Source organism: Pelophylax lessonae (assembly GCF_965119305.1).
Source record: "Pelophylax lessonae genome assembly, chromosome: 13".
Classification (NCBI taxonomy): domain Eukaryota; kingdom Metazoa; phylum Chordata; class Amphibia; order Anura; family Ranidae; genus Pelophylax; species Pelophylax lessonae.
In genome coordinates, this window is record NC_138780.1 from 150,979,809 (window position 1) to 151,007,076 (window position 27,268).

Sequence of the window (27,268 nt, forward strand, 5' to 3'; positions counted from 1 at the left end):
ACACGAGGGAGGGATTTAAAGCTGGAGAAGGAAGTGGCATGTGGTACATTAGGAAAGCATATAGGCCTGCTTCTGATCTATCTGTGCAACCCGTGGCAGCCGGATTGCACCTGGCGTATAGACAGTAAATGGTCTGCTGGTAGCCTGGCAGGCAGCTCACATGCCTCTCCCTAACCATGGAGTAAACTCCATAAGCAGAGCCTGCAAAGTGCTTTTCATTTTATTTTTTTAAAGTTTTGGATAGAGTGGAGGGGGATCTGAAACCCTGTCAGTTTTTATTGCTGTCTGTGCCCCCCCCGTTAAGGAGATTCACCCTCAATATTTGTCCTGTTTACCCCTATTGAAAGAAAACCCCAAATTTTGGATTGGCCTCCGAAAAGTAATAGAGAATGAATCTTCCAATAGAGACAATAATTCTGGTGATCTGGGGGTCCCCATGGGATTCCCTTAACCACTTCCTGCAAACCAAAGTACCTGTATGTCGGCTTGAAGAAGTGGCTGTACTGGGGTGATGCCTGCAGCTAGAGGCATTACCACGGTACCCTTTTTAAGAGCCGGCGGTCTGCTTACTGGCTATTAACAACCGATGCGGCTCAGCAACCGCTCAGCCGTTATCAGAGGGAGCTGGAGGAGACGTCGTTGCCTTACACCACTCAACCCGGCAGGTCAGAGTCCCAAACAAAGCCGGATTTGGTATCGCTCGGCTCTCCGATTAAGTTACCCGGAAGCGAAGTCACTTCCGATTTACTGCTGATGGCGCAGATTTAAAGTAGCTAATTTTCAGGGATTTCTGTTTGGCTATGGAACAGGAAGTGAAGGGAAATTTCCCCAATGGGACACAGATGGCAAAAAAATAAACACAGGGGTTATAACCCCCCTTACTCCAAAATGAGGTAAAAAAGTTTTGCCTATAATTCTACTTTGTCAGTTGTTCAACACATACAGGGCTGTGTGCTTAGAACTTGCTTATGGCTGGGGATATCTGTGTTTGGGAGGCGAGGAGGGAGTTCTGGGTTGGCCAATATTGGGGTCAATGGTCTTGCATAAGGAGAGATGATCTAGGTGTCTGAGAGAATCACTGTTAATGAGTTGAAGGTATCGTGGAGTAAAATGGGGCGCACAGGGTCCTGTGAAGCTGTCAGAGGCCAGGACTGTTTCCATCAGGTTTGTACACTGCTCAAAACAATTAAAGGAACACTTTAAAAACACATCAGATCTCAATGGGGAAAAATATAATTCTGGGTATCTACACTGATATGGACTGGGTAGTGTTAGGAAGGAAAGGATAGAAGAAGTGTGTGTATGATCTGCGCTATGACTAGTAAACATAGTGTGATGTGCAAAATGTGTATAAGCTGCTGCCCCCACTTGGACTGCTACCAAGGTAGTGTCTGATGTGAAAACCTATATGGAAATGGGTTTTGGCGCTGCTCTATGTGCAATATAAAAAAAAAAAACCCGTCTAATTTGAATCATTCACAAGATTTCATCACTTGTTTCATCACACTGATGTCTCTCTCCCAATGACGTCAGTGTAACGAAACATGTAGGGCGGAGTCATTATGTTACTTCTGGTTTTGGGTCTGTGGAGCGCATCGCCTCCTGGACTTCCTGGTTTGACTCTGGCTGATTGTTTTTAAAGAAATGGAAGTGCACTGCTGTATTTTATTAATACATTTCCTCTTACGGAATTACACTATCGGATCTGTTTTTACCATTTTCATGCACTATTGAGACTCCTGGGGATTGGCAGATGAGTACGCTAGAGGGTTGGTCCTGGATGTCAGTACACAGCTAGGTGGAGCTGTAAAGGCTGGATACCCCTTTTGCAAGGGGAGAGATGTCTGGTGAGTGAAACATCAGGAGGGGGGCACGAGTGGAGACAACCGGGCACATTGCATGCCATTGCATCCCCCCCCCCTGGTCGTAACCTCACCAAGCATCCCCCTTTTTAGCACCACCATAAGGATTAGCAAGGATGGCTGGAATGCCAGACTAATTAATGGACTACTGCATATTATCTATGGACTGTTCAATCAGAGCACAGATCACTTTATATTAGTTTATGATTTCTGTAAAACTACACTGATAAATGGTTTCAGTGTAATTGGATGGTCGTTTCTCACTGTTCACTGTTCACTTGGCACTTGCACTTTATTAGCATTGCATCCTTTGCACATAATTTTGTTTGTAATTTTTTGTTATTTTTGAAATCTTGAGAATGATTCAAATTTGACGGGTTTATTATTATTATTATTATTATTATTATTATTATTATTATTATTATTCTGCAAATAGAGCAGCGCCAAAACCTGTTTCTATATAGTTTTCACATCAGGAACAAAACGATGCCACATTGTTTGATGGAAATTTTAAAATTATCAGCTTCCAGAGGGCTGAATTCAAAGACACCCCGAAAATCAAAGTGAAAAAATGATGCAGCAGGCTAGTCCATTTTGCTGAAATTTCATTGCAGCAACTCAAAATGGTACTCAGTAGTTTGTATGGCCCCCATGTGCTTGTATGCATGCCTGACAACGTCGGGGCATGCTCCCAATGAGACGATGGATGGTGTCCTGGGGTATTTTCCCCCAGATTTGGACCAGAGCATCACTGAGCTCCTGAACAGACTGAGGTGCAACCTGGCGGTGTCGGATGGACCAAAACATAATGTCCCACAGGTGCTCCTTTGGATTTACAGGCAGCAGAACGTTCTCCATGGCTTCTCCACACCCATTCACGTCTGTCACATATGTTTAGGGTGAACCTGTTGTGAAAAGCACAGGGCGCCAGAGGCAGACCTGTCAATTCAATGGCAGATGCCAATCGAGCTCCACTATGCCAGGCAGTGAGCATAGGGCCCACTAGAGGACATTGAGCCCTCAGGCCAACCTCATGAAGTCTGTTTCTGATTGTTTGGTCCGAGACATTCACACCAGTGGCCTGATCAAGGTCATTTTGTAGGGCTCTGGCAGTGCTCATCCTGTTCCTCCTTGCACAACGCAGCAGATACCGGTCCTGCTGGTGGGTTAAGGACCTTCTACGGCCCTGTCCAGCTCTCCTAGAGTAACTGCCTGTCTCCTGTAATCTCCTCCATGCTCCTGAGACTGTGCTGGGAGACACAGCAAACCTTCTGGTAATGGCACATATTGATGTGTCGTGGAGGAGTTGGACTGCCTGTGTCACCTCTATAGGGTCCAGGTATCGCCTCATGCTACCAGTAGTGACCCTGACCCTAGCCTGATGCAGAACTAGTGAAAAACAGTCAGAAAAGATGAGTAGGGAAAAAAGTCAGTATCCTCCACCTGTAAAACTATTCCTGTTTTGGAGGTCATGTCATTGTTGCCCATCTAGTGCACCTGTTAATTTCATTAACGCCAAAGCAACTGAAACTGATTAACAATCCTCCTCTGTTACTTAACTGATCAATATCCTGAGGAGTTTGACTTGATGCTATATTCTGATTAAAAAGCGTTTCTTTCATTTTTTTGAGCAGTATATTTCTGTGTCCCTGCCAAGAAGGTTATCTTTCACCACTTATTCTGCTGGCCATTGTCCCCAGGACAGAACACATAAATGCTACATTAGTTCTCAGAGCTGCTTCTTGATAATTTCTGGCTGTTCTCTTTATTAGTTCTTGTAGCTGATTCAAAGTTTACAATTGTTCACTCTTGCTGCTAAGGAAACCAAACAAAGCCGACTTCTTACTGATTTGTGTGTTGAAGTGCGTTAACTTGCTTGATCAGTTGTCTGAGTTCCTGCACCGCACATACCTGTACTTTGATGAATGGATGCAGTTTGGAGGAATACAATTTAAATAGTTTGCTTCTTTCTAATTTTCAGCTGTGTTAGTCAGCAGTTAGGTTCAGCATACAAATCTGCTGTTTTAGCAATTCTTTTTTTCTCTGTCGCTCATTGACAGACGCAGTTCTTATATCTTGATAAAGTAGGGTTATACTGCCCCCTACAGGAGAAGGACACTAGGCAAAAAAAAGTTCTGGCTACATGTCCGTTTTTCTCTGCCTAGTCAGGAGTAAGGACCTAAGTTCCTTGCTGGGATCTCTGGTCCTGGCAAGCTTTTTTAGATAATTTTTTTAGCTAGTATTTTTCTCCGGATTGTTCCTGTGAGATATACAAGCAATTATGCCGGATCTGGGCGACGGGCTGGATGTTGAGATCCAGTGGTCACCCCAGCCGGCCTACGAGTGCGTGCAGGCCTTAGCTCCACGCTGGGTCGGCCGTGACATAGTCCCACTGGACAGGGACTGGCCCTGCGTGTTAAACGTCTCGCCAGGTCGCATACGGCCGGTCTGAGCCCGAGTCGCAGCGTCCTATTTAGCCAACAGTCCCCCCACCTCGGCGGAGAGGGGTTCTGTCAGGAGTTGGCGCCGCCTGTTCAGGTATGGTGAGTAAAATGTTCCCCCTCTCACCCTGACTGATTTTGGGATGGACGCGGGCCCTCCCTGGGATTGTCAGACCCTCAAAATCCCAAGTTCTCCTCTGTCCTTTAACGCACCCCCGCCTATCTGCCCCTTCCCCCCCCCCCCCCTCACTACTGGGGATGTTGGGATGTGACTGTTGAATCTGGGTTACATGCCGCAGATGGGGGGGGGGGGGGGTGCGCCACTGGCGATGGCCGAAACGATTGTGCGGGGGGATTGCTACCTGGCTTTTCCTGGCCCATCAGCCGATCGATCCGTCTGTAGGTACGGGGGGCCCCCAGGGCCAACGACCTTGGTCTGGAAAACATAAATCGGGTTCCTCCAGACCTGAGGACAAGGCCACTTCGGCTTGAAGGTGCGCCTCCACCCATATCAGGAGAGCCACCCGGACCTGTGGCTCTCCCTGATTCAAGACAAATGGGTTCACGACTCCGAGGTCATACGGTCAGGGTACAAGATCGAGTTTCGATCAGATCCACCGGTAAGGTTCGTTCCTTCCAATGTGAGACTGATCGCTTACGGGCTCTGTTGTGGGCAGTACAGGACTTGGTACAACAGGGAGTAATAGTTCCGATTCCGTGTGCGTAATGTTTTCGGGGCTTTTATTCCAATCTGTTCACAGTACCCATGAAGGAGGGCACGGTGCGTCGAATCCTCGACTTAAAGGCGCTGAATTGCTTTGTAGGGGTGCAAAAATTCAAGATGGAATCTATTCGCACGGTGGTGGCTCCCTGCATCAGGGGGACTTTCTGGCCTCCATAGACATCAAAGATGCCTACCTTCACATTCCCATTTACGCAGGACACCAACGTTTTCTGCGCTTTGCAGTGGGAGAGGATCATTTTTAGTTTGTGGCATTGCCCTTTGGTCTCGACTCTGCTCCCCGGGTCTTCACAAAGGTTTTGGCTCTGGTTCTGGCGCTGTTGCGACAACAGGGGATCTTGGTCCTGGGCTACCTGGACGACCTCCTTCTCCGTGCGGAGTCTCCGCAGGCTCTGGTGACAAACTTGGAGATCACTATGACATCTCTGGCAGAGTTAGGGTGGATTCTGAACCTACAGAAGTCGTCCCTGGTTCCCTCCAGGAGACTGGACTATCTGGGCCTAACTTTGTATTCGTCCTTAGCCAAGGTGTTTCTTCCTTAGGAAAAACTCCACAAGCTTCAGACAGCGACTGTCCAGCAAATGGTCATCCCTTCGGACTTGTATGAGAGTTCTGGGACTGATGGTGGCATCCTTCGAGGGGGTATCTTTTGCTCAATTTCATACGAGGACCCTCCAGAAGGAGATCTTCTCAAATGGAACAAGAACCCCAATTCCCTGGACAATCGAATCCAGCTGAGCGAGCAGACCAGGGAGTCTCTGATATGGTGGCTTCGGTCTCTTTTCTTCCGATCTATTGGACCATTGTCACCACGGATGCCAGTCTATCCGGGTGCGGAGGGGTTCTCGGCAAGTTTTCTGCTCAATGATTCTGGTCCCTGGAAGAATCCAGGTTGCCGATTAAATGTACTGGAACTGAGCGAGATCAGGCTTTGCCTGGTTCACTGGACCGAGCATCTTCGAGCTGTCCAGTATCAGCTGCTGTATGCCTTTCCTTTTTCAAGTTGTTAGAGACTTTTTTGCAGGATAGAGGCGAAAGAAATTCCGGGCATTCTTGTGGCTCCGGACTGGCCTCGACAGGCCTAGTACTCTGACTTGGTCAGGCTAGTCGCAGACGCTCCATGGAGACTCCCACTCAGGGAGGATGTACTGTCTCAGGGGGCGATCTTCAATCCTGCTTTACGGTCGCTGGCTTTGACAGCTTGGCTGTTGAAAGCCAGGTGCTGAAGGACAGAGGATTGTCTGCTTCAGTTATTCCTACTCTGCTTAAAGGGAGCAAAGCGACTTCTAGAAAGATCTATCATCGTACCTGGAAGTCGTATATTGCGTGGTGTGAGTCCCTTGGGGTTCCTCCACGTTCTTACTTGGTGGCTCTGATCTTGGCCTTCCTTCAACGGGGAGTTGAGCAGAAGCTAGCTTTGAGTACTATTAAGGGTCAGGTCTCGGCCTTGGCGATTTTCTTCCAGGGGCCACTGGCCACTCATTCCCTGGTGCATAATTTCATCAAGGGGGTACGGCACCTGGTACCTCAGGTGCGCCCACCATTGCCACCCTGGGAAATTAATTTGGTGCTGTCGGTTCTCCAGAAACCTCCCTTTGAAAATATTAGGGAGATTCCCCTGCTTACCTTATCCCAGAAGGTGGCCTTCTTGGTGGCTTTTACTTCTGCGTGCAGGGTGTCAGAACTGGCTGCATTGTCCTGTCTTTCCCCCTATCTGGTGGTTCATAGGGATAAAGTGGTTCTTCATCCAGGTCTGTCCTTCCTTCCGAAGGTGGTTTCCAGTTTTCACTTGAATGAAGATATTGCGTTGCCTTCCTTGTGTCCTAAGCCAAACCATCCTAAGGAATTTGCACTGCACATTTTGGATGTGGTTCGGGCAATCAGGGTGTACCTGGCAACTACTGACTCTTTTTCATGAGTCAGATTCGCTCTTTGTGATCACGGATGGCCCTAGAAAAGGGTTGCCTGCGTCTGCTTCGACTATTTCCAGATGTATCAGGCAGACGGTGGTGCAGGCTTATTCGATTTATGGACAGGTTCCTCCTTTCAATGTTAAGGCGCACTCTACTTGGGCACTTAGTGCTTCCTGGGCTTTTCACCATCAGGCATCTGTACTTCAGGTTTGCAAGGCGGCAACCTGGTCATCTGTTCATACCTTTTAAAAAGTTTTATAAGGTTGATGTGCTGGCTTTTGCGGATGCCTCTTTTGGCCGCAAAGTTTTGCAGGTGGCTGTTTGAGGGAGCCCTTGGTCTACCTTTGGGTTCTGTTTTGTTTTCAGGTGGGTCTCATCTTCTTGTTCCGATGAGTCCTATGTTTTGGCCTTGTGGACTGATTTTTTTTTTTCTGCTGTCCCACCCCTCAATTATGGCACTGCTTTGGGACGTCCCTACTGATATCAAGATATGAGAACTGCGTCTGTCAACGAGCGACAGAGAAAACTGTATTTTTGACTTACCGTAAAAAATCCTTTTTTCTTAAGCTCATTGACAGACGCAGTACCCGCCCTTCTATTTTTGAGTTGGGTTGGTATGTTTTCTCTGACACTGCTTTGCTACATAACTGACATCCTATAGCAGGACTGCCCATAGGTGTAGCCAAAACTTTTTTCTGCCTAGTGTCCTACTTCTGTAGGGGGGCAGTATAACCCTACTGATATAAAGATATGAAAACTGCGTCTGTCAATGAGCTTAAGAAAAAAGGATTTTACGGTAAGTCAAAATTCCAATTGTTTTGTGTACAAGAAAGAACATCAATGTATGGTGTATAGGTTAAAGTGTTCATCTTTTTATAGAAATATTGTAAAGGTGAACTAACTCCTAAATCCTCCCCACCCACTCTGGGGATGCTGAGCTGTCAGTGCCCACAGAGGTGGTCCAACGGTGCGGGGATTGGAAATCCCCGCTCCTTTCCCTCTTCCAGATCAGAGCAATGCTGTGTAATGGCTCTGACTAATCTGATTCTGTGTGCTCTGTCCCGGAGGTGCTGCACAGAGAAGAGCAAAGAATCCCTGGGCTCCTGGACAAGCTTGATTGGCAATGATGGCTTTGCATCCCCAGAGGTAAGTAGATTCTGGGGGGACTGGGGAGGGAGGGTGTACAGTGTTTACCTTTTTATATATGTAAAGGTGAACTAACAATTTAAAGTCGAACTTCACCCAAAAGGGGATGTTCCGCTTGTTTGTGTCTCTTACCCACCCCCAATCCCTTCCGCTGCCATGATTGGTATGTTTGGGTGGAGAATGTACCCACTCCCACTTTCGATCAGATGAGCCATGCCCCCCCTCCTTCCCCCACAGCCTTCTGGGACACATCATAAGTCCCTTAAGACTGTGGGACCATTCACAAAGCTCAGCGCTGCTTGCGCAGTAGGAAAAAAGGCTAGGCAAGGCTTCACTGGCAGTTTCCCTTGCTTACAATGCCCCTTTCACCCGAAGCAGATTGAAGAATTTAACTTGGGTGAGGACATTGCTGGATTTGTAACTACTTTTTTCGGGGAAGCCTGGAGCTATTCAAGTGTATATTATTATTATTATTATTATTATCATTATATATTTTTTATTTTTTTAGAACCGTGCTTTAATAGATACAATTTGTCAGTAAGTAACCTAAAGTAACCCCGTACTTCGACTAAATAGATATCTTTCCTATCACTGACCGGTCTTGTACAGGGCCAGCACAGTGTTGGGAGTAGCTTCAGCCTGTGCACATACAGCTGAGTGGGGACCAGTTCAGAGACAAAGAAGGGGTTAGAAGTTGTGTAGGGAAGCCACCTTAACATAAATCTGGGATCCCATCTTCTTCCCTGAATGACTGGTGTTGGCCTCTAGCAGTTCACTGTACAGCAGAACTCAGACAGGTAGAAGGAAAATCAGCACAAGGAGCCAATTGTCCAAAAATTACAGCATGCAGATAGAGCATTGTGCTTCACATTTTACTGTCCAGTCAAAACTGGGAGAGGACAAAAAAAAAAAAAAAAAAAGAGGGCACCTCAATCTTAGTGTGTAGTGTTGGAAACTGCCTTTTTAGGTAATGAATAAATATTGCACTCACATGCAATGGAGGAAATATCAGCCTGGATCTGTGGTCTTGACATCTCTAGCAGAGATCGGCAGGCAAGCGGCTGGTGTTGTGCAGAGATTAGACAGGAAGTTGCTGGGTGGTGAGAGAGAAGCACTGGAGAGTGGAGAAGCCAGCAGCGTGGTGTGCATCGGCGTCTCGGTGTCCTTGGCTTGCTTGGCACTCTTCTGAAGTGAAGAGTTTGGCTAGGGAGCTGCTGGGGCAGATGCAGACAGGAGCGCTGTGACTGGGGAAGCTAAACCACGTGCAATGCAGTACAGTGACGGCTCCTCAGTGTCATTGGCTGGCTTGGCAATCTCAGCTAGGATGAGGTGATGTCGTCACTTTGTAAGGAGGCGTCGTTACGTGTTTCGGGGCTGCGCCCACTTTGTCAAACCACCCAGCAGCTTCCTGGCTGATCTCTGCACGACACCAGCCGCTTGCCTGCCGATCTCTGCAAGAGATGTCAAGGCGCCCTCTGTTTTCTTAAATTAGGTAAACTCAGGATCTACATAGGGAAGCTACTTCTTCCCTCTGAAAGTTGATCTTTTGAACTGTTCATTCCCCTTTTCATCCCTCACATTCACCCCACTGTATTTCTGGTCTGGCTACCGCTGCGCCATCATTTTTTCCTACTGAACAGCTGGGGACCTGTAAATTTAACTTGCAGCAGAGAAGGCTCAGGTCTTCTGGCCTGCTAGACAGGACACTGCTGTATGGCAGAGATGTGTGTATATATATATATATATATATATCTCTAATTGGAAGGACCGAATTAAAAATCCTTCGATGGGGAAAACCGCTCATATATATTTTTCAGCTTTGTCTTTCGATGTGTGCCTGGAGTTCCGCTTTAGGGCTGCTGCACACTACCTTGGTGCGATATCATTGCTCATTGGGCAAAGCGGAGTATACCCTTTGACTTCTGTGATTAGCTAAGGTGCAGTTTCAGAAAGCGAACCAAAGATGGAGCATTGCAGGAGTTTTGGTGTGCTTTCTAAAACCGAACCAAAACTGCAGAACCTCATAGACCTCTGAAGGAAAGCGCGGCGGGCAGTGTAAAGCCGCCCTCAAGCGTCCAGTAATGGTGTTGTCCAGGTCTACAACTTTGCTCCCTCTCTTTGTTTTATACTTCTAGTCTCCCTTACCTACATACAGTAATTGGCATATACCTGTAAATTGTCTAATACTAAATACTCTCATTGCTGCACATGAAATATAAACACTGAAGAGTCTCGTATTCTGGCTATGTGCATAATAAATATTTAATGAGGTAAATGACCATGAATTCTGAACAAACAGCTGGAAAACAAGTTTCTTTCATAAGCTCGTTATTTTTATGTAGTGTTGGCACAGGAAGTGGTACAAAAGGAAAGCGCTAATCAGTGTTTTCAAGGACAAAAACAAACGTTCCAGGTATTGAAGAATTTTTAATTTTGCAAAAATGAAGCTGGCTTATTCAGATTTTCCTTCCAGTTTTGGAAACAAAGGCTCATGTTAACCCTTTTTACCCTGTAAACCGCAACCAGATTTGATGTTTTTATTACAGTTTGGGGTCTTTGTCAGCAATTTTTCGGTAAAATAATGAAGAAAAAAAAAAAACATATAAGGTGACTTAATCTTTACTTGTAGGCCTTGAGGTTTTGTAGCTGTGTGCAAACCTGAAATGAATCTCCCTTGGCAGGGTAGTGTAGCTTTGTACACTTTCATTCATTCAGCCCTATGTGAAGACACAGCCTTTACCTTGGATTAGCCTAGTTCCAACCGCAGCCTTTTATTTTGTTTTGGCTAGATTGGGAAAAGGATGTTTGTCATTGGTGCTCAACCTGTGGCTCCCCAGCTGTTGCAGAACTTTCAGCGGCTTGCAATGCTTCATGGGATTTGTAGTTCAGCAACAGCTGGCGGGCCACATAATAATCACCCATGGTAGAGACTCTAAGGTTTTAATGTTGAAGGTAAGGAAACACTTTTCTCTTGCGTCCTCTGACAGTCGCCACCCACTCATAAAGTCTTCACTACTGGGTATTGGTCTTATCCACAGGAGTAAGCTAGGCAGAAGATTTTGTTAGAAACATTCACAAAAACTTTGCATAGACACACCTATAGGGGGCTGTCCCTCTGGTCCAATACCCCCCTGCTAGTAGCATTCCCAATTCAGTTTGTCTTTTGCCTAGTTCCCTTCCCTGTCACGGCGCACTCTACCAGAGCGGTGAGTGCGTCTTGGGCCTTCCGCCATCAGGCGTCAGTGTCCCAGGTGTGCAAAGCGGCGAACTGGTCGTCAGTACACACCTTTACATAATTTTACAAACTTGATGTTTTGGCGTCAGCAGATGCCTACTTTGGCCGCAAAGTTCTGAGTGCGGCAGTGCCTTAGGGGAGACATGGCGTTTTTTAGCCTGTCCCCTCCTGTTGGGGTTTTTTTCCCTGGTTATTTTGATTTCCTGGGTTTGTTCGTTCCCGTTGAGCTTTCCTGTTTCCCAGTGTGTTACCTTTCTGCTTCAGATAAGGTTCTTTTCTCTGATTTGGGTGCTGCGTTGCCTTTGAGACGGTTACGTTTCCCACCCCTCGCATCTACACTGCTTTGGGACATCCCAGTAGTGAAGACTGTATGAGTGGGCGGCGACTGTCAGAGGACGTAAGAGAAAATATAATTTTTGTAAGAACTTACCCTAAAATTATTTTCTCTGAGTCCTCTGACAGTCGCCGCCCCTCTTTTGGGGTTCATGGACTATCTACTGCTTGCTACCAAACTGAATTGGGAATGCTGCTAGCAGGGGGGGTATTGGACCAGAGGGACAGCCCCCTATAGGTGTGTCTATGCAAAGTTTTTGTGAATGTTTCTAACAAAATCTTCTGCCTAGCTTACTCCTGTGGATAAGACCAATACCCAGTAGTGAAAACTGTATGAGTGGGCGGCGACTGTCGGAGGACTCAGAGAAAAGAATTTTACGGTAAGTTCTCACAAAAATTCTATTATTCCTAGTATGTGCGACTTACTGGTAGGATCACCAGGTAATATTTGTTATGGTAGGACAAGATGCAATGGTTTTGCTCTGGTTCACTGAGGCTTCATGCACATGACCGTACAGGGGCCGTACAGTGCAGACCCTGTGTAATCGCTCTCCCTGGGTCCTCAGTTTCCACATATACCCACCAATTGAGGTGAGTTAGAAGATCTGTAAAACACCCGCATGGATCACATTCCCTCTGTTCTCAGGTGCATAGGAGCTGGGGGGGAGGAGAGGCAGCAGTACGCTGAGCTTCCCAGTGAGTGGCTGGCTGTGCAGCAGTGGCATGTCAGAACAAGTCTGATCATTGGAGGAGAGTAGATGGAGAACTGACTACTGTGTGCTCTCCTGCTTAGTGTGATCAGTTTTTAATAGGCAAAAAGCAAGGGGACTAGCAGGAACACAAGAGATTTCGCACAAAGGAAGCAATACCAAGAAAACAGGATACTTTCTCATACATGTGCATGGTACAGCAGCCACATATCAGGAATATGAAGTGTTTGGGTAACCAATGCTTTAACTCAGGGCTCGACAATCCCCGGGCGCCAGGTCGCATTTGCGACTAGAATTAGCGACCTGGCGCCTGGGGGTGCCCTGCAGAAGGTGTCCTGTCATTTTTGCCCGGACTTCCGCGCACGGAGTGCACGGACTTCCGGGCCGTCCGAAAATTGAGGCCCCGGCTTTTCGGCCTACTTGAGATGACAGGCTTCCAATGGGGAACTGGCGCCCTCTTGTGGAGGCCGGGAGTAATGACTGTTTCCACTGCCTTTTTGTTCTCAATTCATTCATTACCATCTCCCTGTCCAGTTAGTTACCTTTGACAGGGAGTGTGGTTATTATTATTTATTTTTTAAATGTAAAAAAAAAAAAAAATATTTTTTTCTTTTTTTTTTAATTATTAATAAAATAAAAAAAAATCTTTTTTTTCCAATTATTAAAAAAAAAAAAAATATATATATATATATATATCTATAGATATATATCTATATCTATATATATCCTTTTTTTTTCCCTCATCGCCATGCCACAGCCGAAGGCCCCTTTCACACGGGCTGTCTGATCAGGTCTGCCTGTCAGTTTTTCAGGCAGACCTGATCGGACCCTTGATTCTCCTCTATGGAGCAGTAATCTGCCGCCATCTGATCCTGTCCACTAAAAGCAGGCGGATGGTGGTTCTATTGTCTATCCATCCCGTGGATCGGATCAGATGGCATCGGATGGAAAGAGACAGACAGTCTGTTTTCATCCAATTGTGCTATAGAGGAGAGTGGGGTTCTAGTCGTATTTATGTGTAAATTTAGTATCCGTTTTATTAAATAAAGCTTGGTTGTTAGTTTAAAAAAAAAAAAACTGGCTCCTAACTTTTTTAGCTGGCTCCTAGATTTCAGGAAAATTTGTCAAGCCCTGCTTTAACTGACAATTGCGTGGTCATTCAACGCTGTACACCATTACATTTATTTCCCACAAACTGCACTTTCTTTTGGTGATATTTGATCACTACTGGGGTTTGAAAAATTTTTTTTTTTACTTTCTGCTATAAAACTTATCCAATAAAAAAAGGATCTAATTTCATAAATTTAGGCCAATATGTATTCTGCTACATATTTTTGGTTTAAAAAAATGCCAATAAGCTTATATTGATTAGTTTACGCAAACGTTATAGCATCTACAAACTATGGTGCATGTACTGGAATTTTTTTTCTTTAATACTAGTAATGGCGGCGATCAGCAACTTATAGTGGGACTGTGATAGGACCGCGGGCAGTCTGACACTGACACTTTGTGGAAACCAGTCACACTAATACAGTGATCAGTGCTAAGAATGTGTTTAAAGTACTGTCACTGTACTAAAGACACTGGCTGGGAAGGGGTTAACGTATAGGGCGATCAAAGGGTTAAATGTGTGCCTATCCAGTGTTTACTGTGTGCTTTCACTAAGGGATATGCTAGTTTTTATTTGCTGCTTTGCAGGGAAACAAAAACCAGCATATCCCCACTGACAGGACAGAGCTCCGTATTGTTTACATACACAGAGCTCCGTATTGTTTACATACACAGAGCTCCATATTGTTTACATACACTGAGCTCTGTATTGTTTACATACAATGAGCTCCGTATTGTTTACATACAATGAACTCCGTATTGTTTACATACACAGAGCTCTGTATTGTTTACATACAATGAGCTCTGTATTGTTTACATACAATGAGCTCTGTATTGTTTACATACACTGAGCTCTGTATTGTTTACATACACTGAGCTCTGTCCTGTCTTCTTCCTCACTGATCAGCAGGTGCCGGAGGTCATTCCATCTGCCGGCACTGGCGGTCATCCATTCAGTCACAGCACAATCAGCGTGCCCCCTACCCGGAAGTGCCAGATCATGTACTAGGTATGTGATCCAATACAGGAGAGCCACTCTGCCGCTATACTCCTACATGAGGCAGTCGGCTAGATGAGGCAGTCGGCAAGTGGTTAAAGTTGCACTTCTGTTTGTTAATAAGCAATATTTTTGTTTGTTAATGAAACTTGATTAAGTTGTATATCACAATTGCTTAATCTGTGTCTGTAGTGCATGTTCAAACCTTAACCACTTTAACACTAGCCACTGTGCTGCTACTGCAGCAAAGTGGCTCTTGTAGGTTTGACCTACGTTGCCAGACTCCTCCCCCTGTAGGAGGCGCGCTCCCGCTGTTTTCATTCACAGCAGGAGTCGGGCCAGGGGAGGAGCGGCGGCGATCGCCGCTGCTCTGCCCCGATCGTCGGGGGAATCCAGTTTGGAGATCCACCTGCCTATGTAAACAGAGCAGGCGGATCTCCTAAGTGACAGGGAGTGACAGATCGGAGTGTTCAGCATAGCTGAACATCCGATCTGTCCCTGGCTCACTCAGTCACCCCCCCCCCCACACGTTAGTTAGCACCAGGCATACATTAACCCCTCCCTCTCCAATAAAATTAACCCCTTCCCTGCCAGTGTCATTTTTACAGTAACAGTGCATATTTATAGCACTGATTACTGCAGTAATGTCACTGGTACCCCCAAAAGTGTCAAAAATGTCAGTCAAGGGTCTGATCTGTCCGCTGCAATGTCGCAGTCCCGCAAAAAAAATCGCAGATCGCCGCCATTACTCGTTAAAAAAAAAAAACACCAAAAATGACATAAATCTTTCCCTTCGTAAACGCAATAACTTTTGCGCAAACCAATCAAAATACGCTTATTGCAATATTATTATTTTTTTTTTTTTTCTTTTTTACCAAACATGGGTAGCAGAAAACAAATTGGCCAAAAATTTAAAAAAAAAATGGTTTTTACATCTTTTTTGGGGGGAATTTCATATAAAAAAAATGTTAAAAATATTGTTATTTTTTCAAAATAAACGCTATTTTTTTGTTTATAACGCAAAAAGTAAAAATTGCACAGGTGATCAAACACCACCAAAAGAAAGCTCTGTTTGTGGTAAAAAAATAACGTAAATTTCGTTTGGGTACGGCGTCGCATGGCCGCGCAATTGTCAGTTAAAGTCGCACAGTGCCGAATGGCAAGAAGTGGCCCAGACGTAAGACCGCAAAATGCTCTAGTGGTAAAGTGGTTAATATCATAAATAATGTTGTTAGATTTTTACTCCAGGAGTATATAAGGAGTTTGGCGATTCTAGAGAAATGCTTAAATAATGCATTACATTGGCTGTGCTTGTAAAGCCTGAAGGAACAATAGGCAGCAAAATATTTTGCAAAAGTTTTGATGTGGGTTTAAGTATCATTTTTTCATAATGTCATGGGGTGATGCAGCAAAACTACAGAATGTTTGCAAGAACACATTATATAATCTCCACAGTATTCACATACCATGAAGCAAAATGTAACCACTCAGTGGTAATTGCAGGACCTTTTCCATGTATAATGGAATAAAGTAGATAAATATTATTTACAAAGCTAATTATCCTGCTACCCTGGATTAAAATATCAGTTTAGCAAGAAATCTGTATAATGATTTGGTTACCCAGTAATGTCTTATCGGAGCCAGTTAGGATTGCAGTCATAATATAATGTATTGCAGTAATTAGTTTTATCAGTATTGTGTTCCATTCTTGAGCAAACCTCACAATTTCTTGCATTTAGTTCCTTGTCCTCTAGATGGCAGTGTTACTTTAGCTCTCCTATTTGCAGAGCTTGCTTTGCTTTGTGGACTACTTAACAGCATGATCAACAGGCTTAAAAGCACAATCTTTATGAGAATCTGCCAATCCCTACAGTTGATTAAGCAAGTTAAATAAATAAACCTCCTGAACACAGTAGTCTTTGGTGTTTTTATTTGAGGACCACAAGTCTTTTATCTTTTCATTAAGGGATAAGTGTACTTGCTGATTTGCTCCCAATATGTAAACATAAAGGGGGTACCTTTTTACAGAAGAAAGCCTTTATCCAGCTGCCCAGTCAGTCTTCTCTCAGAGGTCTCCATAAAATAGAAGAAGCTGGTTAATGATTCATCCTGCCAGCATCTAGCCAAAATGATATCTGCTACTGACTTCAGCCAAACCATAACAAGAGAGGATCTTATAATGTAATTCCTTTATAATATGCTAACAAAAGTGTTCCCATTCATGAAACTGGGTGGAATTTGGAAGTTTCAGACAGAAAAAGTTTTGTGTAGTAATATAACAATACTGTAATCATTTTCAGCATAAAATATATAACCTAAAGTGTTCACTGTTGCACTGTGTGGAGTATGTAACTTTCAGTGTACAGAATGGGACAGTCTTGAGAATGTCGTGTACAGCACAGTGTATGGAGGAGCCACACACAATACACTCAGTCCATATACCCTTTTCATCTCTGAGCATCAGTGGTTCTGCAGGCTGTCATTTATTGCAGTCAAATCTGCATATCCTGGGCAGCAAGTTTTATTATTTTCCAGCTTCTCTCTAGCATAACACTACATCAACTTCCTGTTAGGTGAACTTGTGGCTGGGGCTACCTCTCGCTCATTTTTTGGGTTTTGTCTTAAAAGGTCATGCTCATCTTTTAAAAGAAAAATAATGAATGCACATCTTTTTTGCAAGTAAAAAATGTAATTTATTATTTTTTTTATTAGGGGCCTGTAAGGCATTGCACCTGTGATTTAGCAGATTGCGGATGCAGTGTCAGGCACCTGCAGACTCTTGGCGCTTTTCCACTGCATGGAACCGAACGGTTTGGCTCGCTTTTGTGCTTTTCCACTGCTGGTACCGGATGGTATGGTGTAGGAACTGTTTGGTACGGTACGGCAGCGCTTTTCCACTGCATGGAACCGAACGGTACGGTACGGCTCTCAAAAACAGTACCTACTCGATTGTGGTTCCAAGAGGTACCATACCCGGTACCATATCCCACAATCCTTTGCATGCAGTCACTACTAGCCACTGATTGGTCAGAGAATCCCACCCACCCCGTTGTTATCTCACCCACTTAACTTTAGTACTACTTTAGTGGAAAAGCAAACCATACCGTACTGTACCGAACCGTTCCAACACCGTGCCATGCGGTACCAGCAGTGGAAAAGCAAACCGGGCCAAGCAGGGCCGAGTAGAGCCGAGCCGGTGCTTGCAGTGGAAAAGTGCCAATAGTGTACCTTTGTGCATGTACCTCCGATATGGGCAGTCAGTTACTGAATTACAGGAAGAATCAATAAATTACAAGAGCCCTCACCAGCACCCTCGTAGTTTGAGAACTACAAGCCATCAGCGGCAGTGGTTGAAGGTAGTTGTAGTTCATTCATTCACAGAACTCTGGGGCTGGGTGGGCGGAGCCCTGCTGTTATTAAATTGTGACCGTACAATTTAAAAAAAAAATAATAATTCCATCTTGTGGAAGAGTGACGCCATCTTCTGGTGAGATCCCCGGGAGTGCTGTAGCCCAAATCTCATGAGAAAATACTACTACACTGCACTGTATCATTATCATTTGTGAAGTACTCAGCATTCCTTGGTATTTGGTTGGAAGGATGGTGAAGTCACTCCCTGAAGTACAGGAGACGGGGGAAAAGGTAAATATGTTAAATCTTTTTTGCGCCACCATTTTTCTTTTTATTTACACTTCTGTAGAGTAAATTAGGATGGGGAGGAGGCATTGATTGCAATGTCTGCTTTATTAGGGTATAACTATGGGACTATTCAGGCATACTGATAGACGGACAAAGACTAGGACAAACGCACTTGCTTGAGTGTGTTTTTTTTTTTTTTGGGTTGAACGAAAAAAAAAAAAACAGACTGCTCCAGTCGTAGCTGCTGTACTAACCATCCAGTGTTAGTACAGCGATCTCCCCCGCTGAGCTGTTGTGTTCGGACGGGGAAACCCCCCGCCAGAATGCTCCGATCAACGCTCTCAATCATTGGCTAAGAGCGCTGATCGGAAGCGGGTCGGCTGCTGGTTTTCCAGCATGCTTCTGTCAAACCGACTGACATACAATGTCGGCTGTTTTTTATTTAACCAGTTGAGGTCTCCCGACATTCGGCCTATGTGTATGGGGCTTTAGTCCTATTTCTGACACGGTGTCATTGGACAATGATTGGGCTTGTAATTAGAAAGGGGGGTTTACAGTAACATTATGCTGATAAAAAGTAAACCTCCCTGAGTTCAAGGTAATCCAATAAAATATAATCCTAAATAAACCTTTAGGTACCAGCAATGTAACTTCTTTTAAAAGCTGGCCATGCATGGCTTGAATTGTCTGCTTGCTGCTAAATCAGCCAAAATTCGAACTGTGGGTGTCCAGGCTTGATACATTTCAACTGAAAAGCTGAAAGAGCAGTGTGGAAATTGTTGTCCCAACAGTGATTGTGTTCAGTCAGATGCTGTCACTGTTCAGGTATTCAAGCAGATTTCACAGCTACTTGAATACAATAGCCAGAAGTGGTGATTCCTTCATTAATGCTTTTTAGCGTGGATATAGAAATCTTTGTCTGTAGGTAGCCTTAAGCTGACCATACATAGATGGGTCAATTTTTTTTTTTCATTCAACCCGCTGGTCCTGACCCGATTCCTACTGCTGTGTCATTGTATTTTGACATTGGGGAGATGGTAGCCTGCAGCGTTGATTGAGAAGAAAGTTTCTAGCAGGGTAGCAGTGTTGCCAACCTACCAGATTGAAATTTACTGACACAACACCCAAAATATACAGGCACAGCCAAGTTTTTACTGGCATTTCTAAAAGTTACAAAATTACAAGTGCAAATTTCAGTATTTAAGCTACAAACAAGTACACTATGCAATTTAACAATGTGATTTAAGGTAGACATTAAGGCAAAAAACATATTTCTTATTTTATTTTCTATATAGCTAGTAGCTCAAGGACAGGAGGGCAAGAAATTTAGAGTGGGCAGCGCACACACGCACTAAATTGACTCTCTCAGTGACACTGACAGCAGTTTGCACCAGCACAGATGATGACACTTCACTGACATGACCCTTACCTCCTGAGTCACAGTGACAGTCTCTCTGCACACCAGGGTGGTCCCTTCAGTCCACTCCAGTCCAAACAGCACTAACAGTCCCTCTCCTAGCTTACCTTGCGCCCGTCCTGCAGACCCTGCATACGAGGCTCTGGCCACTCTGTTCAGTTCCCTTGCACTATTACATCACATGACACGGTCAGGCACCGCCTCCGCCAGACCCACCGCCCAAAAACAGTGCAGCAGGAACTCAGATGGTCACAGTCGGCTCCAGACCAGAACTGTGCATGCGCAGTTCCCAGCTGAGCGTCACAGCCATATTTTTAACTACCAACCTTTTCCTGTCATTGGCATTTACTGGCAGGAGAAAAGAGCCCATTTTTTAATGGCAATCAGTAAAAATACTGACAGTTGCCAACACTGCAGGGTAGTTATTTAGTCAATCGGTAGACTGACTTCTGTACAACCGCAGTGCCCATACATGTTTTGAAATTCGACGGATCCCTACTGAACCAGCCAAATTTCAAGGTATCTATGGGCAGCTTAAGTCTTCAGTGCACCCTTTGAGCTTTCAGTGTATGAATGCTGACTCTATCTCCAATGTTTGCCTCTTTATTGGAGAGTTCTGATGCATCGCCTCCAAAGATTGTGGATGGTGGCAGAGATGAAAAAGGGGATTATATGCGGAAGGCCTCATGTTCAGAAGCTCATGGTACCCTCTGGAGACCAGTAAGTGTATGTCTGATTTTAGGTCCTTGTGTCTCTTGACTGCTTTATTCTACACAGAAATGAACAGTGTTTTCTTGATGCATACTTTAAGAACAACAGATTTCTTAGTCAGTAAAAGTCGGCAGTATAGATGGTATTTCTGTTTTGATAGATTATAAAAAAAGCCAACTGAAACAATTTTGCTTTGTCCTTGCAGGTATTGGCAAAACTCCTTCGCTTGGTGCTGGATTTCATACAAATTTGGGAAAGGAGTCTCGTGCCCAAACACTTCAAAACGGTACGTAGATCCTCCTATGTGTTAATCTTCCTGGATGTAAAACGCTGCAGGTCCCCCCCCCCCCCTCTTATTTCTAGAAATCAGGGTCTTCAATTTTGGAAACAGTTTGGCAGTGATTTAAAATATGTTTTATTTTTTTTTTTAAATAACACACTTGTCATACTTGCCTGCTCTGTGCAATGGTTTTGCGCAGAGCAATCCTGATCCTCCTCTTCTGGGTTCCCCCGCCAGTGCTCTGGGCTTCTCCTCTTATCTGTGTGCCACTATAGGAAGCCATTTCCTATGGTGGCACACATGGAGGCTCAGTCCTGAGCCGCCCTCTGTGTGTCCATTTACACGCACAGTGCAGCTCGGCATACTTACCTGCTCTGTGCAATGGTTTTGTGCAGAGCAACCCTGATCCTCCTCTTCTGGGTTTCCCCGCCAGCGCTCTGGGCTTCTCCTCTTATCTGTGTGCCACTATAGGAAGCCATTTCCTATGGTGGCACACATGCAGGCTCAGTCCTGAGCCACCCTCTGTGTGTCCATTTACACGCACAGTGCAGCTCGGCCCTGATCCCCGCCCCTCATCATTGGATTTGATTGTCAGCAGCAGGAGCCAATGGCTCCCGCTGCTCTCACGGAGTCCAGTGGGGAGGGAAGAGCACTGGATTAAGATAGGGCTTAAGTACGCTGTCAATAGAAAGCTTAATGCAGCCTTCTGGTTTTAAGGTGTAAAAAAAAAAAAAAAATCTGCAGCCTTTACAACCACTTTAAACAAAAGCAGAAATAGTGAGATGATTGAAAAGTTAGTCCATTCAAACAATTGTTGAAAGGTTCATAGATTAAAAAGAATATAAAAAAAAAGTATAAAGTAAAGGAAATCTTTTAAAAGAAATGGGATATACCTATGGAAGCTGTTACTGTTGACTTGCTTCAACTTGGACACAAAGATCATCCCTATCCAGCAACCCTACACCCCCACACACAATTTTTCATTAGAATGTATACATTTTTTTGTTCTCGATCAAGTGACATGCATGGTACGTTTCTTCCATCTGGTTGTTAGATTCTGGTTGGAGATTAGGAGCTGCTGCGTTTAGGGGAGCTTCAACCTCCCTCAACTGCCTTCTACTGAATGCAGAAGAATTGCTTCAGGATAGGAAAGTTTTGACTGCTGACCACAAAACGTGGCAAAATCCCTGGCACAATTTTGATGCTTTCTGCGTTTTTCTCAGCGATCAAATTAGGCTATGTGTACATGAAGCCTAAGGTGAGCCCAGGTTGGCATGATGATTAATTCCCAGAGAATAAGTCAGAGATAACCTGAGATCGCAACAAGCCCAGCGACGGCAACAAGAGGAAGTGGTACGTTTTTGTGGGCCAATTCTAGAGGGGGAGTTGGTATTGAAGCAAAAGGTTCTTTATTTCTCTTTCGTATACTCCCTCTCCCTGCTATAGGTACTCAGTTTTTTTCCCCTGCCTAGTCAGGAGTAAGGACCGAATTCCTTGCTGGGATCTTTGGTCCAGGCAATTTTTTTCTTTTTAGATAGAAATGCTTCTCCTGTTTTTTTTCCAGTGAGATCTAAATGAACTGCCGGACTGGGCGACAGGCTAGATAATCTATATCCAATAGTCACCCCAGTCTGGCCAGCGAGCATGCGCAGACCTCAGCTCTGCATTAGGTCGGCCGCAACATTTCCCCACCGGATGTGCTGGTGATGGGGGCCAGGAGGGTGCACCTCTGGTGACCAGATGATCGGCACGGGGGTGGGGGTGCAATTTTGCTGTAGCCTGTGGGTTTCTTTGCACATTGGCCATGTTTGTGTAGTCCGGTGGCCTTTTTAATGGTGGTTTGGCATTGAAAATAGCGGCGGCCATGACAGTGGAGCCCTGTGCCTGGCGATTTTGGCTTTGGGAGCCCTTCCTCATCCCCTGGTGCTGACTCCTGGATCTTTTCACTTCCTGATCGCCGCACGTGGAATGCAGATTAACCTGGTGGCTGCAGGTGCCTGTTTCTGCTGAGTGGTGAGTCTGGTGGGGATCTCTCCCTCTCGGCTGAGGATCTCTCCCTCTCGGCTGAGGATCTCTCCCTCTCGGCTGAGGATCGCTTGGTGCTTGTGCCTGGCGACCTGGTGGTGCTGCTAGCATGGTTGGGGGTTGTCCCTTTGCAGTGTTTTACACTTTTTGTGGGGTCCCCTTGTGACTCATGGAGTCTTTGGAGCACATCTCCCCACCTTATCTCCTCTCTGAAGCTGCTGGGCCCCCTGGGTCCCAACCATCCATCGATGCACTGACGGCAGTCCTGGAGTCCTTTGTGTCCCAGGTGGAGGTGGTTTTTGGGTGAGGGGCTAGCAAAAAGCGCCCCCGCCTTCCCCTGTCTCATCAGATCCTGAATATTATTCGGCCGACGCGGACGTGGGTCACCCTGCTGGGTCTGCGACTGCGCGCCTGGAATCCTCCGTTATGATTCCTCCACACCTGCAACTGCGCACAAAAAGGCGCTGGCGGAAGCACTGATTGATTGTATCTGTGCGTGAGACCTTGAAGATGGAGGACACAGCTGCAACAAAGGCACAGGTTCTCTTTGGCACTCACAAGCTATCCAGAGCGCAAAGGTGTTTCCTTTTCTCATCTATTTTGACAGAATTGTCGCTAAAGAGTGGGGACGACAGCGCATCCCCTTGGGGTCCCTAAGCGATTTTACTAGGCGTTACCCCTATGAGGAGTCACTTAAGTGGACTGTTCCAGTGGTGAACCCTCCGGTTTCCAGATTGAACAAGGCAACCATGATTCCAGTTGAAGAGTCCCCGGCCTTTAAGGATCCGGCCTCAGTATGTACACTCTGGCTGGTTCGGCACTGAGGCCGGTATTCACCGTTGCCCTTGTGTCGCAAACTATGAGCTTTTACGCTATGACCTGGAGGGAGAACAGCTCCCCCCGCCTTTTGCTGAGCTGGTTTACCAGCTAGTTCAGGGGCTGCAGTTTATCTGTGATGCCTCTTTGGATGCGGCTCCCCTAGTGGCTTGGCTCTCTGTCTTTTGGCTTAAATGCTGGTCTGAGAATCAGACTTCTAAAAAGGCCTTGACTGAGCTCCCCTTTCAAGGGGATCGACTGTTTGGTGCTACCATGAATGACATCATCAAAGGTCTCACGGGGGAAAGGAGTACTTTTCTTCCGCAGGCTACTAAGGGCAAAGAACCTCGTAGATGTGGGCCTTCCTTCTCAGCTCATAAGTCGTTTTTTTGTCCCTCAGGGTCGACCTGACAAGGGCTCAAAGCCTTTCAGGGCCTGTTCAGGAGGATCCAAATGAACCTGGTCTGGCAAGCTGAGAGCAGACTTCTCTAGACCCGCGGACGCAGACAAGGCTCCTTCAGCATGCAGGTGCGCCCTCATCCATATCTGGGGTAGAAGGGATGTCTTTGTTTGTTTCCGGACCTTTAGTTTTCCCTGGTACAAGACAAGTGGGTCCACAATGTCGTTTGGTCCAACTGCAAGACCGAGTTTCACTCTTGTCCCCCAGCAGGGTTTTTTCCTTCCAGCTTGCGCCTGTTCCTGGACCGTTTACAGGGTCTGTTGGGGCTGTACAAGACCTGTTGCTGCAAGCTGTGATTGTCCCAGTTCCGATTTCGGAACATTTTAAGGGTATTTAATCAAACCTGTTAACAGTTCCCTAGAAGGAAGGCAAAGTGCGTCCAATCCTGGACCTCAAGGCGCTGAACTGCTTTGTGCGGGTGCGAGGATGGAGTCCACTTGCACAGTGGTGGCATCCCTGCATCAGGGGGATTTTCTTGCCTCTATCGACATTAAGGATGCTTACCTAAACATTCCAGTATGTGCCGGTCACTAGCAATGAGCTTGGGCATGTTTGAGTTTGTACGTGCCCGATCTCGCCAGGAAGTCGACACTGCACTCCACTAATCACAGGCAGTGAGACATTTCCCGATCTGTGCAGCTGGGGATCGGGAAATGTCTCACTGCCTGTGATTAGCGGAGCGCAGTGTCGGCTTCCTTGCGGAATCGGGCACGTATGAACTCGAACGCGCCCGAGTTCATCCCTGCCGGTCACCAGCGCTTCCTCCGCTTTGCCGTGGGAGAGGAGCATTATCAGTTTGTGGCGTTACCCTTTGGTCTCTCCTCTGTTCCTCGGGGTCTTCGCAAAAGTGTTAGCCCCGGTGCTAGTATTGTTACGCCAACGGGGGATCGTGGTACTGGATCGTGGTACTGGGCTACTTGGACAACTTCCTTCTGCGAGCCGAGTCCCTACTGCTCTGGTGGAAAACCTGGAAATCACTATACGAACTCCTAAGGGAGTTCAGCTGCATTCTGAATTTTCAGAAGTCTGCTCTGGTTCTGTCCACAAAGCTGGACTATCTGGGTCTGACTCTGGACTTGGCCTTAGCCAGAGTGCTACTTCCTCTGGATTAACTCCAGAGATTGCAGGCTGCAATTTGTCTCCTGCTGTCCAGCAGATGGTCATCCCTCCGGACTTGCATGGGGGTGCTGGGCCTGATGGTGTCTACCTTCGAGGCGGTTCCATTTGCACCGTTCCATACGAGGTCCCTGCAAAGGGAGATTTTGGCCAAATGGGATAAGACTCCGTAGTCTCTGGACAATCCGATCTGGCTGAGTCGGGGAAACGAAGGAGTCCCCGATATGGTGGCTTGGTTCTCTGGCGCGTCGGCTTTGCAAATCCTTCCTCCCCTTATATTTGACAGTGGTCACTACGGATGCCAGCCTGTCTGGCTGGGGAGGCGTCCTCTGCAAATAATTCTGCTCAGGGGATCTGGACACTGGAAGAGTCCAGACTACTGATCAATGCCTTGGAACCCTGAGCGATCAGACTGTGCCTGGACCATTGGACGTATTGTCTTCAATGATGTCCGTTGCGCATTCAATCGGACAATGCCACGACCGTGGCTTATGTCAATTACAAGGGGGGCACAAAAAGTGTCCTGGCAGCTCGGGAGGTAGCCGGCATTCTAAGGTGGGCAGGACTGTTCATTCCAGCCCTCTCCGCCATATACATTGCCGTGGTGGAAAACTGGCAGGCTGATTATCTCAATTGGCATGCGTTGGACCATGGGGAGTGGTCCCTTCATCCGTAGGTGTTTTTATTAGTTGTGTCTCTGGTGGGGCATCCCCAAGATGGATCTGTTGGCGTCTCGGCTCAACAGAAAGGAGCAGAGGTTTATGGCTCGGTCACGGGATCCTCTGGCACATGCCACAGATGCGCTGGTGGCCCACTCCCCTGCTGAATGCCCCCATAGCAAGCTGCTTGCTATGGGGGTACTCATGCAGGCTTGCTCCTAAGCCACACTGTGTGTGTCTGTCGGCTCCACCCCCCTGATCTCTCCTCACTGGCTGTTATTGACAGCAGCAGGAGCTGGTGGCTCTTGCTGCTGCCTCTCTGTCCAGTGACGGAAGAGAGATCAGAGAGAGCCGCTGCTCTCACACACATCTCTGGATCAAGATCGGGCTCAGATAAGTTTTTAAGGGGGGTTGGTGAGGGAATGCACTCCAAAGCTTTTTTTACCCTAATGAATAGAATACTTTAAGGTAACAAATCTTTTAGAACCACTTTAAAATCAAAGTTGGTTTTGTGCTGGAAGTTCTGGACTCGCTCTGCTGTTGTCTTGTAAATTTCCCCTTTATATAACTGCAGTGTGGCCCTATGGACCAGGACATTAACTGCATGAAGTTTGCATGTTCTCCCTGTACTTGTGTGGCTTTCCTCCAGGTATTCCAGTTTCATTCTACACTACAAAGACATGCTGGTAGGATAATTGGCTCCTGTGTAAATTAAGCCCTATTATGTGTGTGTTTTGTGTATGTATTGATGTGTGATAAGGACCTTGGATTGTAAGCTGCTTGAAGGACGGTACTGATGTGAATCTACACATGTAAACTGCTGTGCAAATTGTCAGTAATTCATAAATGCCTATTTTAATAATAGATTTGGTTTGTGGTGCAGTTCTCCAAGGGGGCAGCAGGGGGTCTCGCAGACTAAAACCTGTGCTTTCTTCCAATCAGTGTTGTAGGTCCATTTCACATCAGTGCACCACAGCTGTGTCCTGAGACTAAATGCACAAGATTTATGCCGTCACTAAAGACTGGGAGTTCAGTTGTTTTTGTGTGCTTGCCATATTTACCATCTCATCATTGTTTGGTCTGAGCTTGCCCGCTTGCAGTGTTTTGTCATCCATCGGTGACTAGACTCAGCAAAATTCTCTCTCCAGCAGTTAGCAATGTGAATGGTTGCCCTTGTATATTGCTAATTGGGTATGACACTAGGGGAAGGAAAACGCAGCACTGCTGTATTACACAGCCAAATGTTATAATGGCAGTCTATTACAGAGCCATAAACACAGCTGATTTACAGCAGGATCAGCATTACTCCTGAAAACTACCTTTTATTATTAAAGCATCCAGTATTGGCAACAGCACATGCCAGAGAGAAGCCATTTGTTCCTATGCCAAGTGCAAGAGCTTTTTTTTGTTTTCTGTAAAGAATTAGCAATTTTGTAGACAGCTGCAATACTGTCTTAAAGTATAACTAAAGGCAAAACTAAAAAGAAAAAGTTTTGCCTTTAGTTATACTTTAAGACAGTATTGCAGCTGTCTACAAAATTGCTAATTCTTTAGCGGAGTAGAGATGGATTAGAACAACTGTGTGGTTTTGAATTCTGTCTGTGCCCACGTTGGGGGAAGATTCACCCTCTCTATTTATCCTGTTTATTATTATCA

General features: G+C 45.9%; 1 protein-coding gene across 1 annotated transcript in view; it reads left to right on the top strand.

Moving 5' to 3' along the window:
- The window catches only part of BRF1 (BRF1 general transcription factor IIIB subunit), a 627,002-nt gene that overhangs the window by 20,381 nt on the left and 579,353 nt on the right, over window positions 1-27,268 (top strand). Inside the window, exon 2 of the mRNA XM_082242741.1 lies at window positions 20,462-20,542. Coding sequence (XP_082098867.1) covers window positions 20,462-20,542 — 81 coding nt within the window. The remainder of the gene's footprint in view (window positions 1-20,461; window positions 20,543-27,268) is intronic.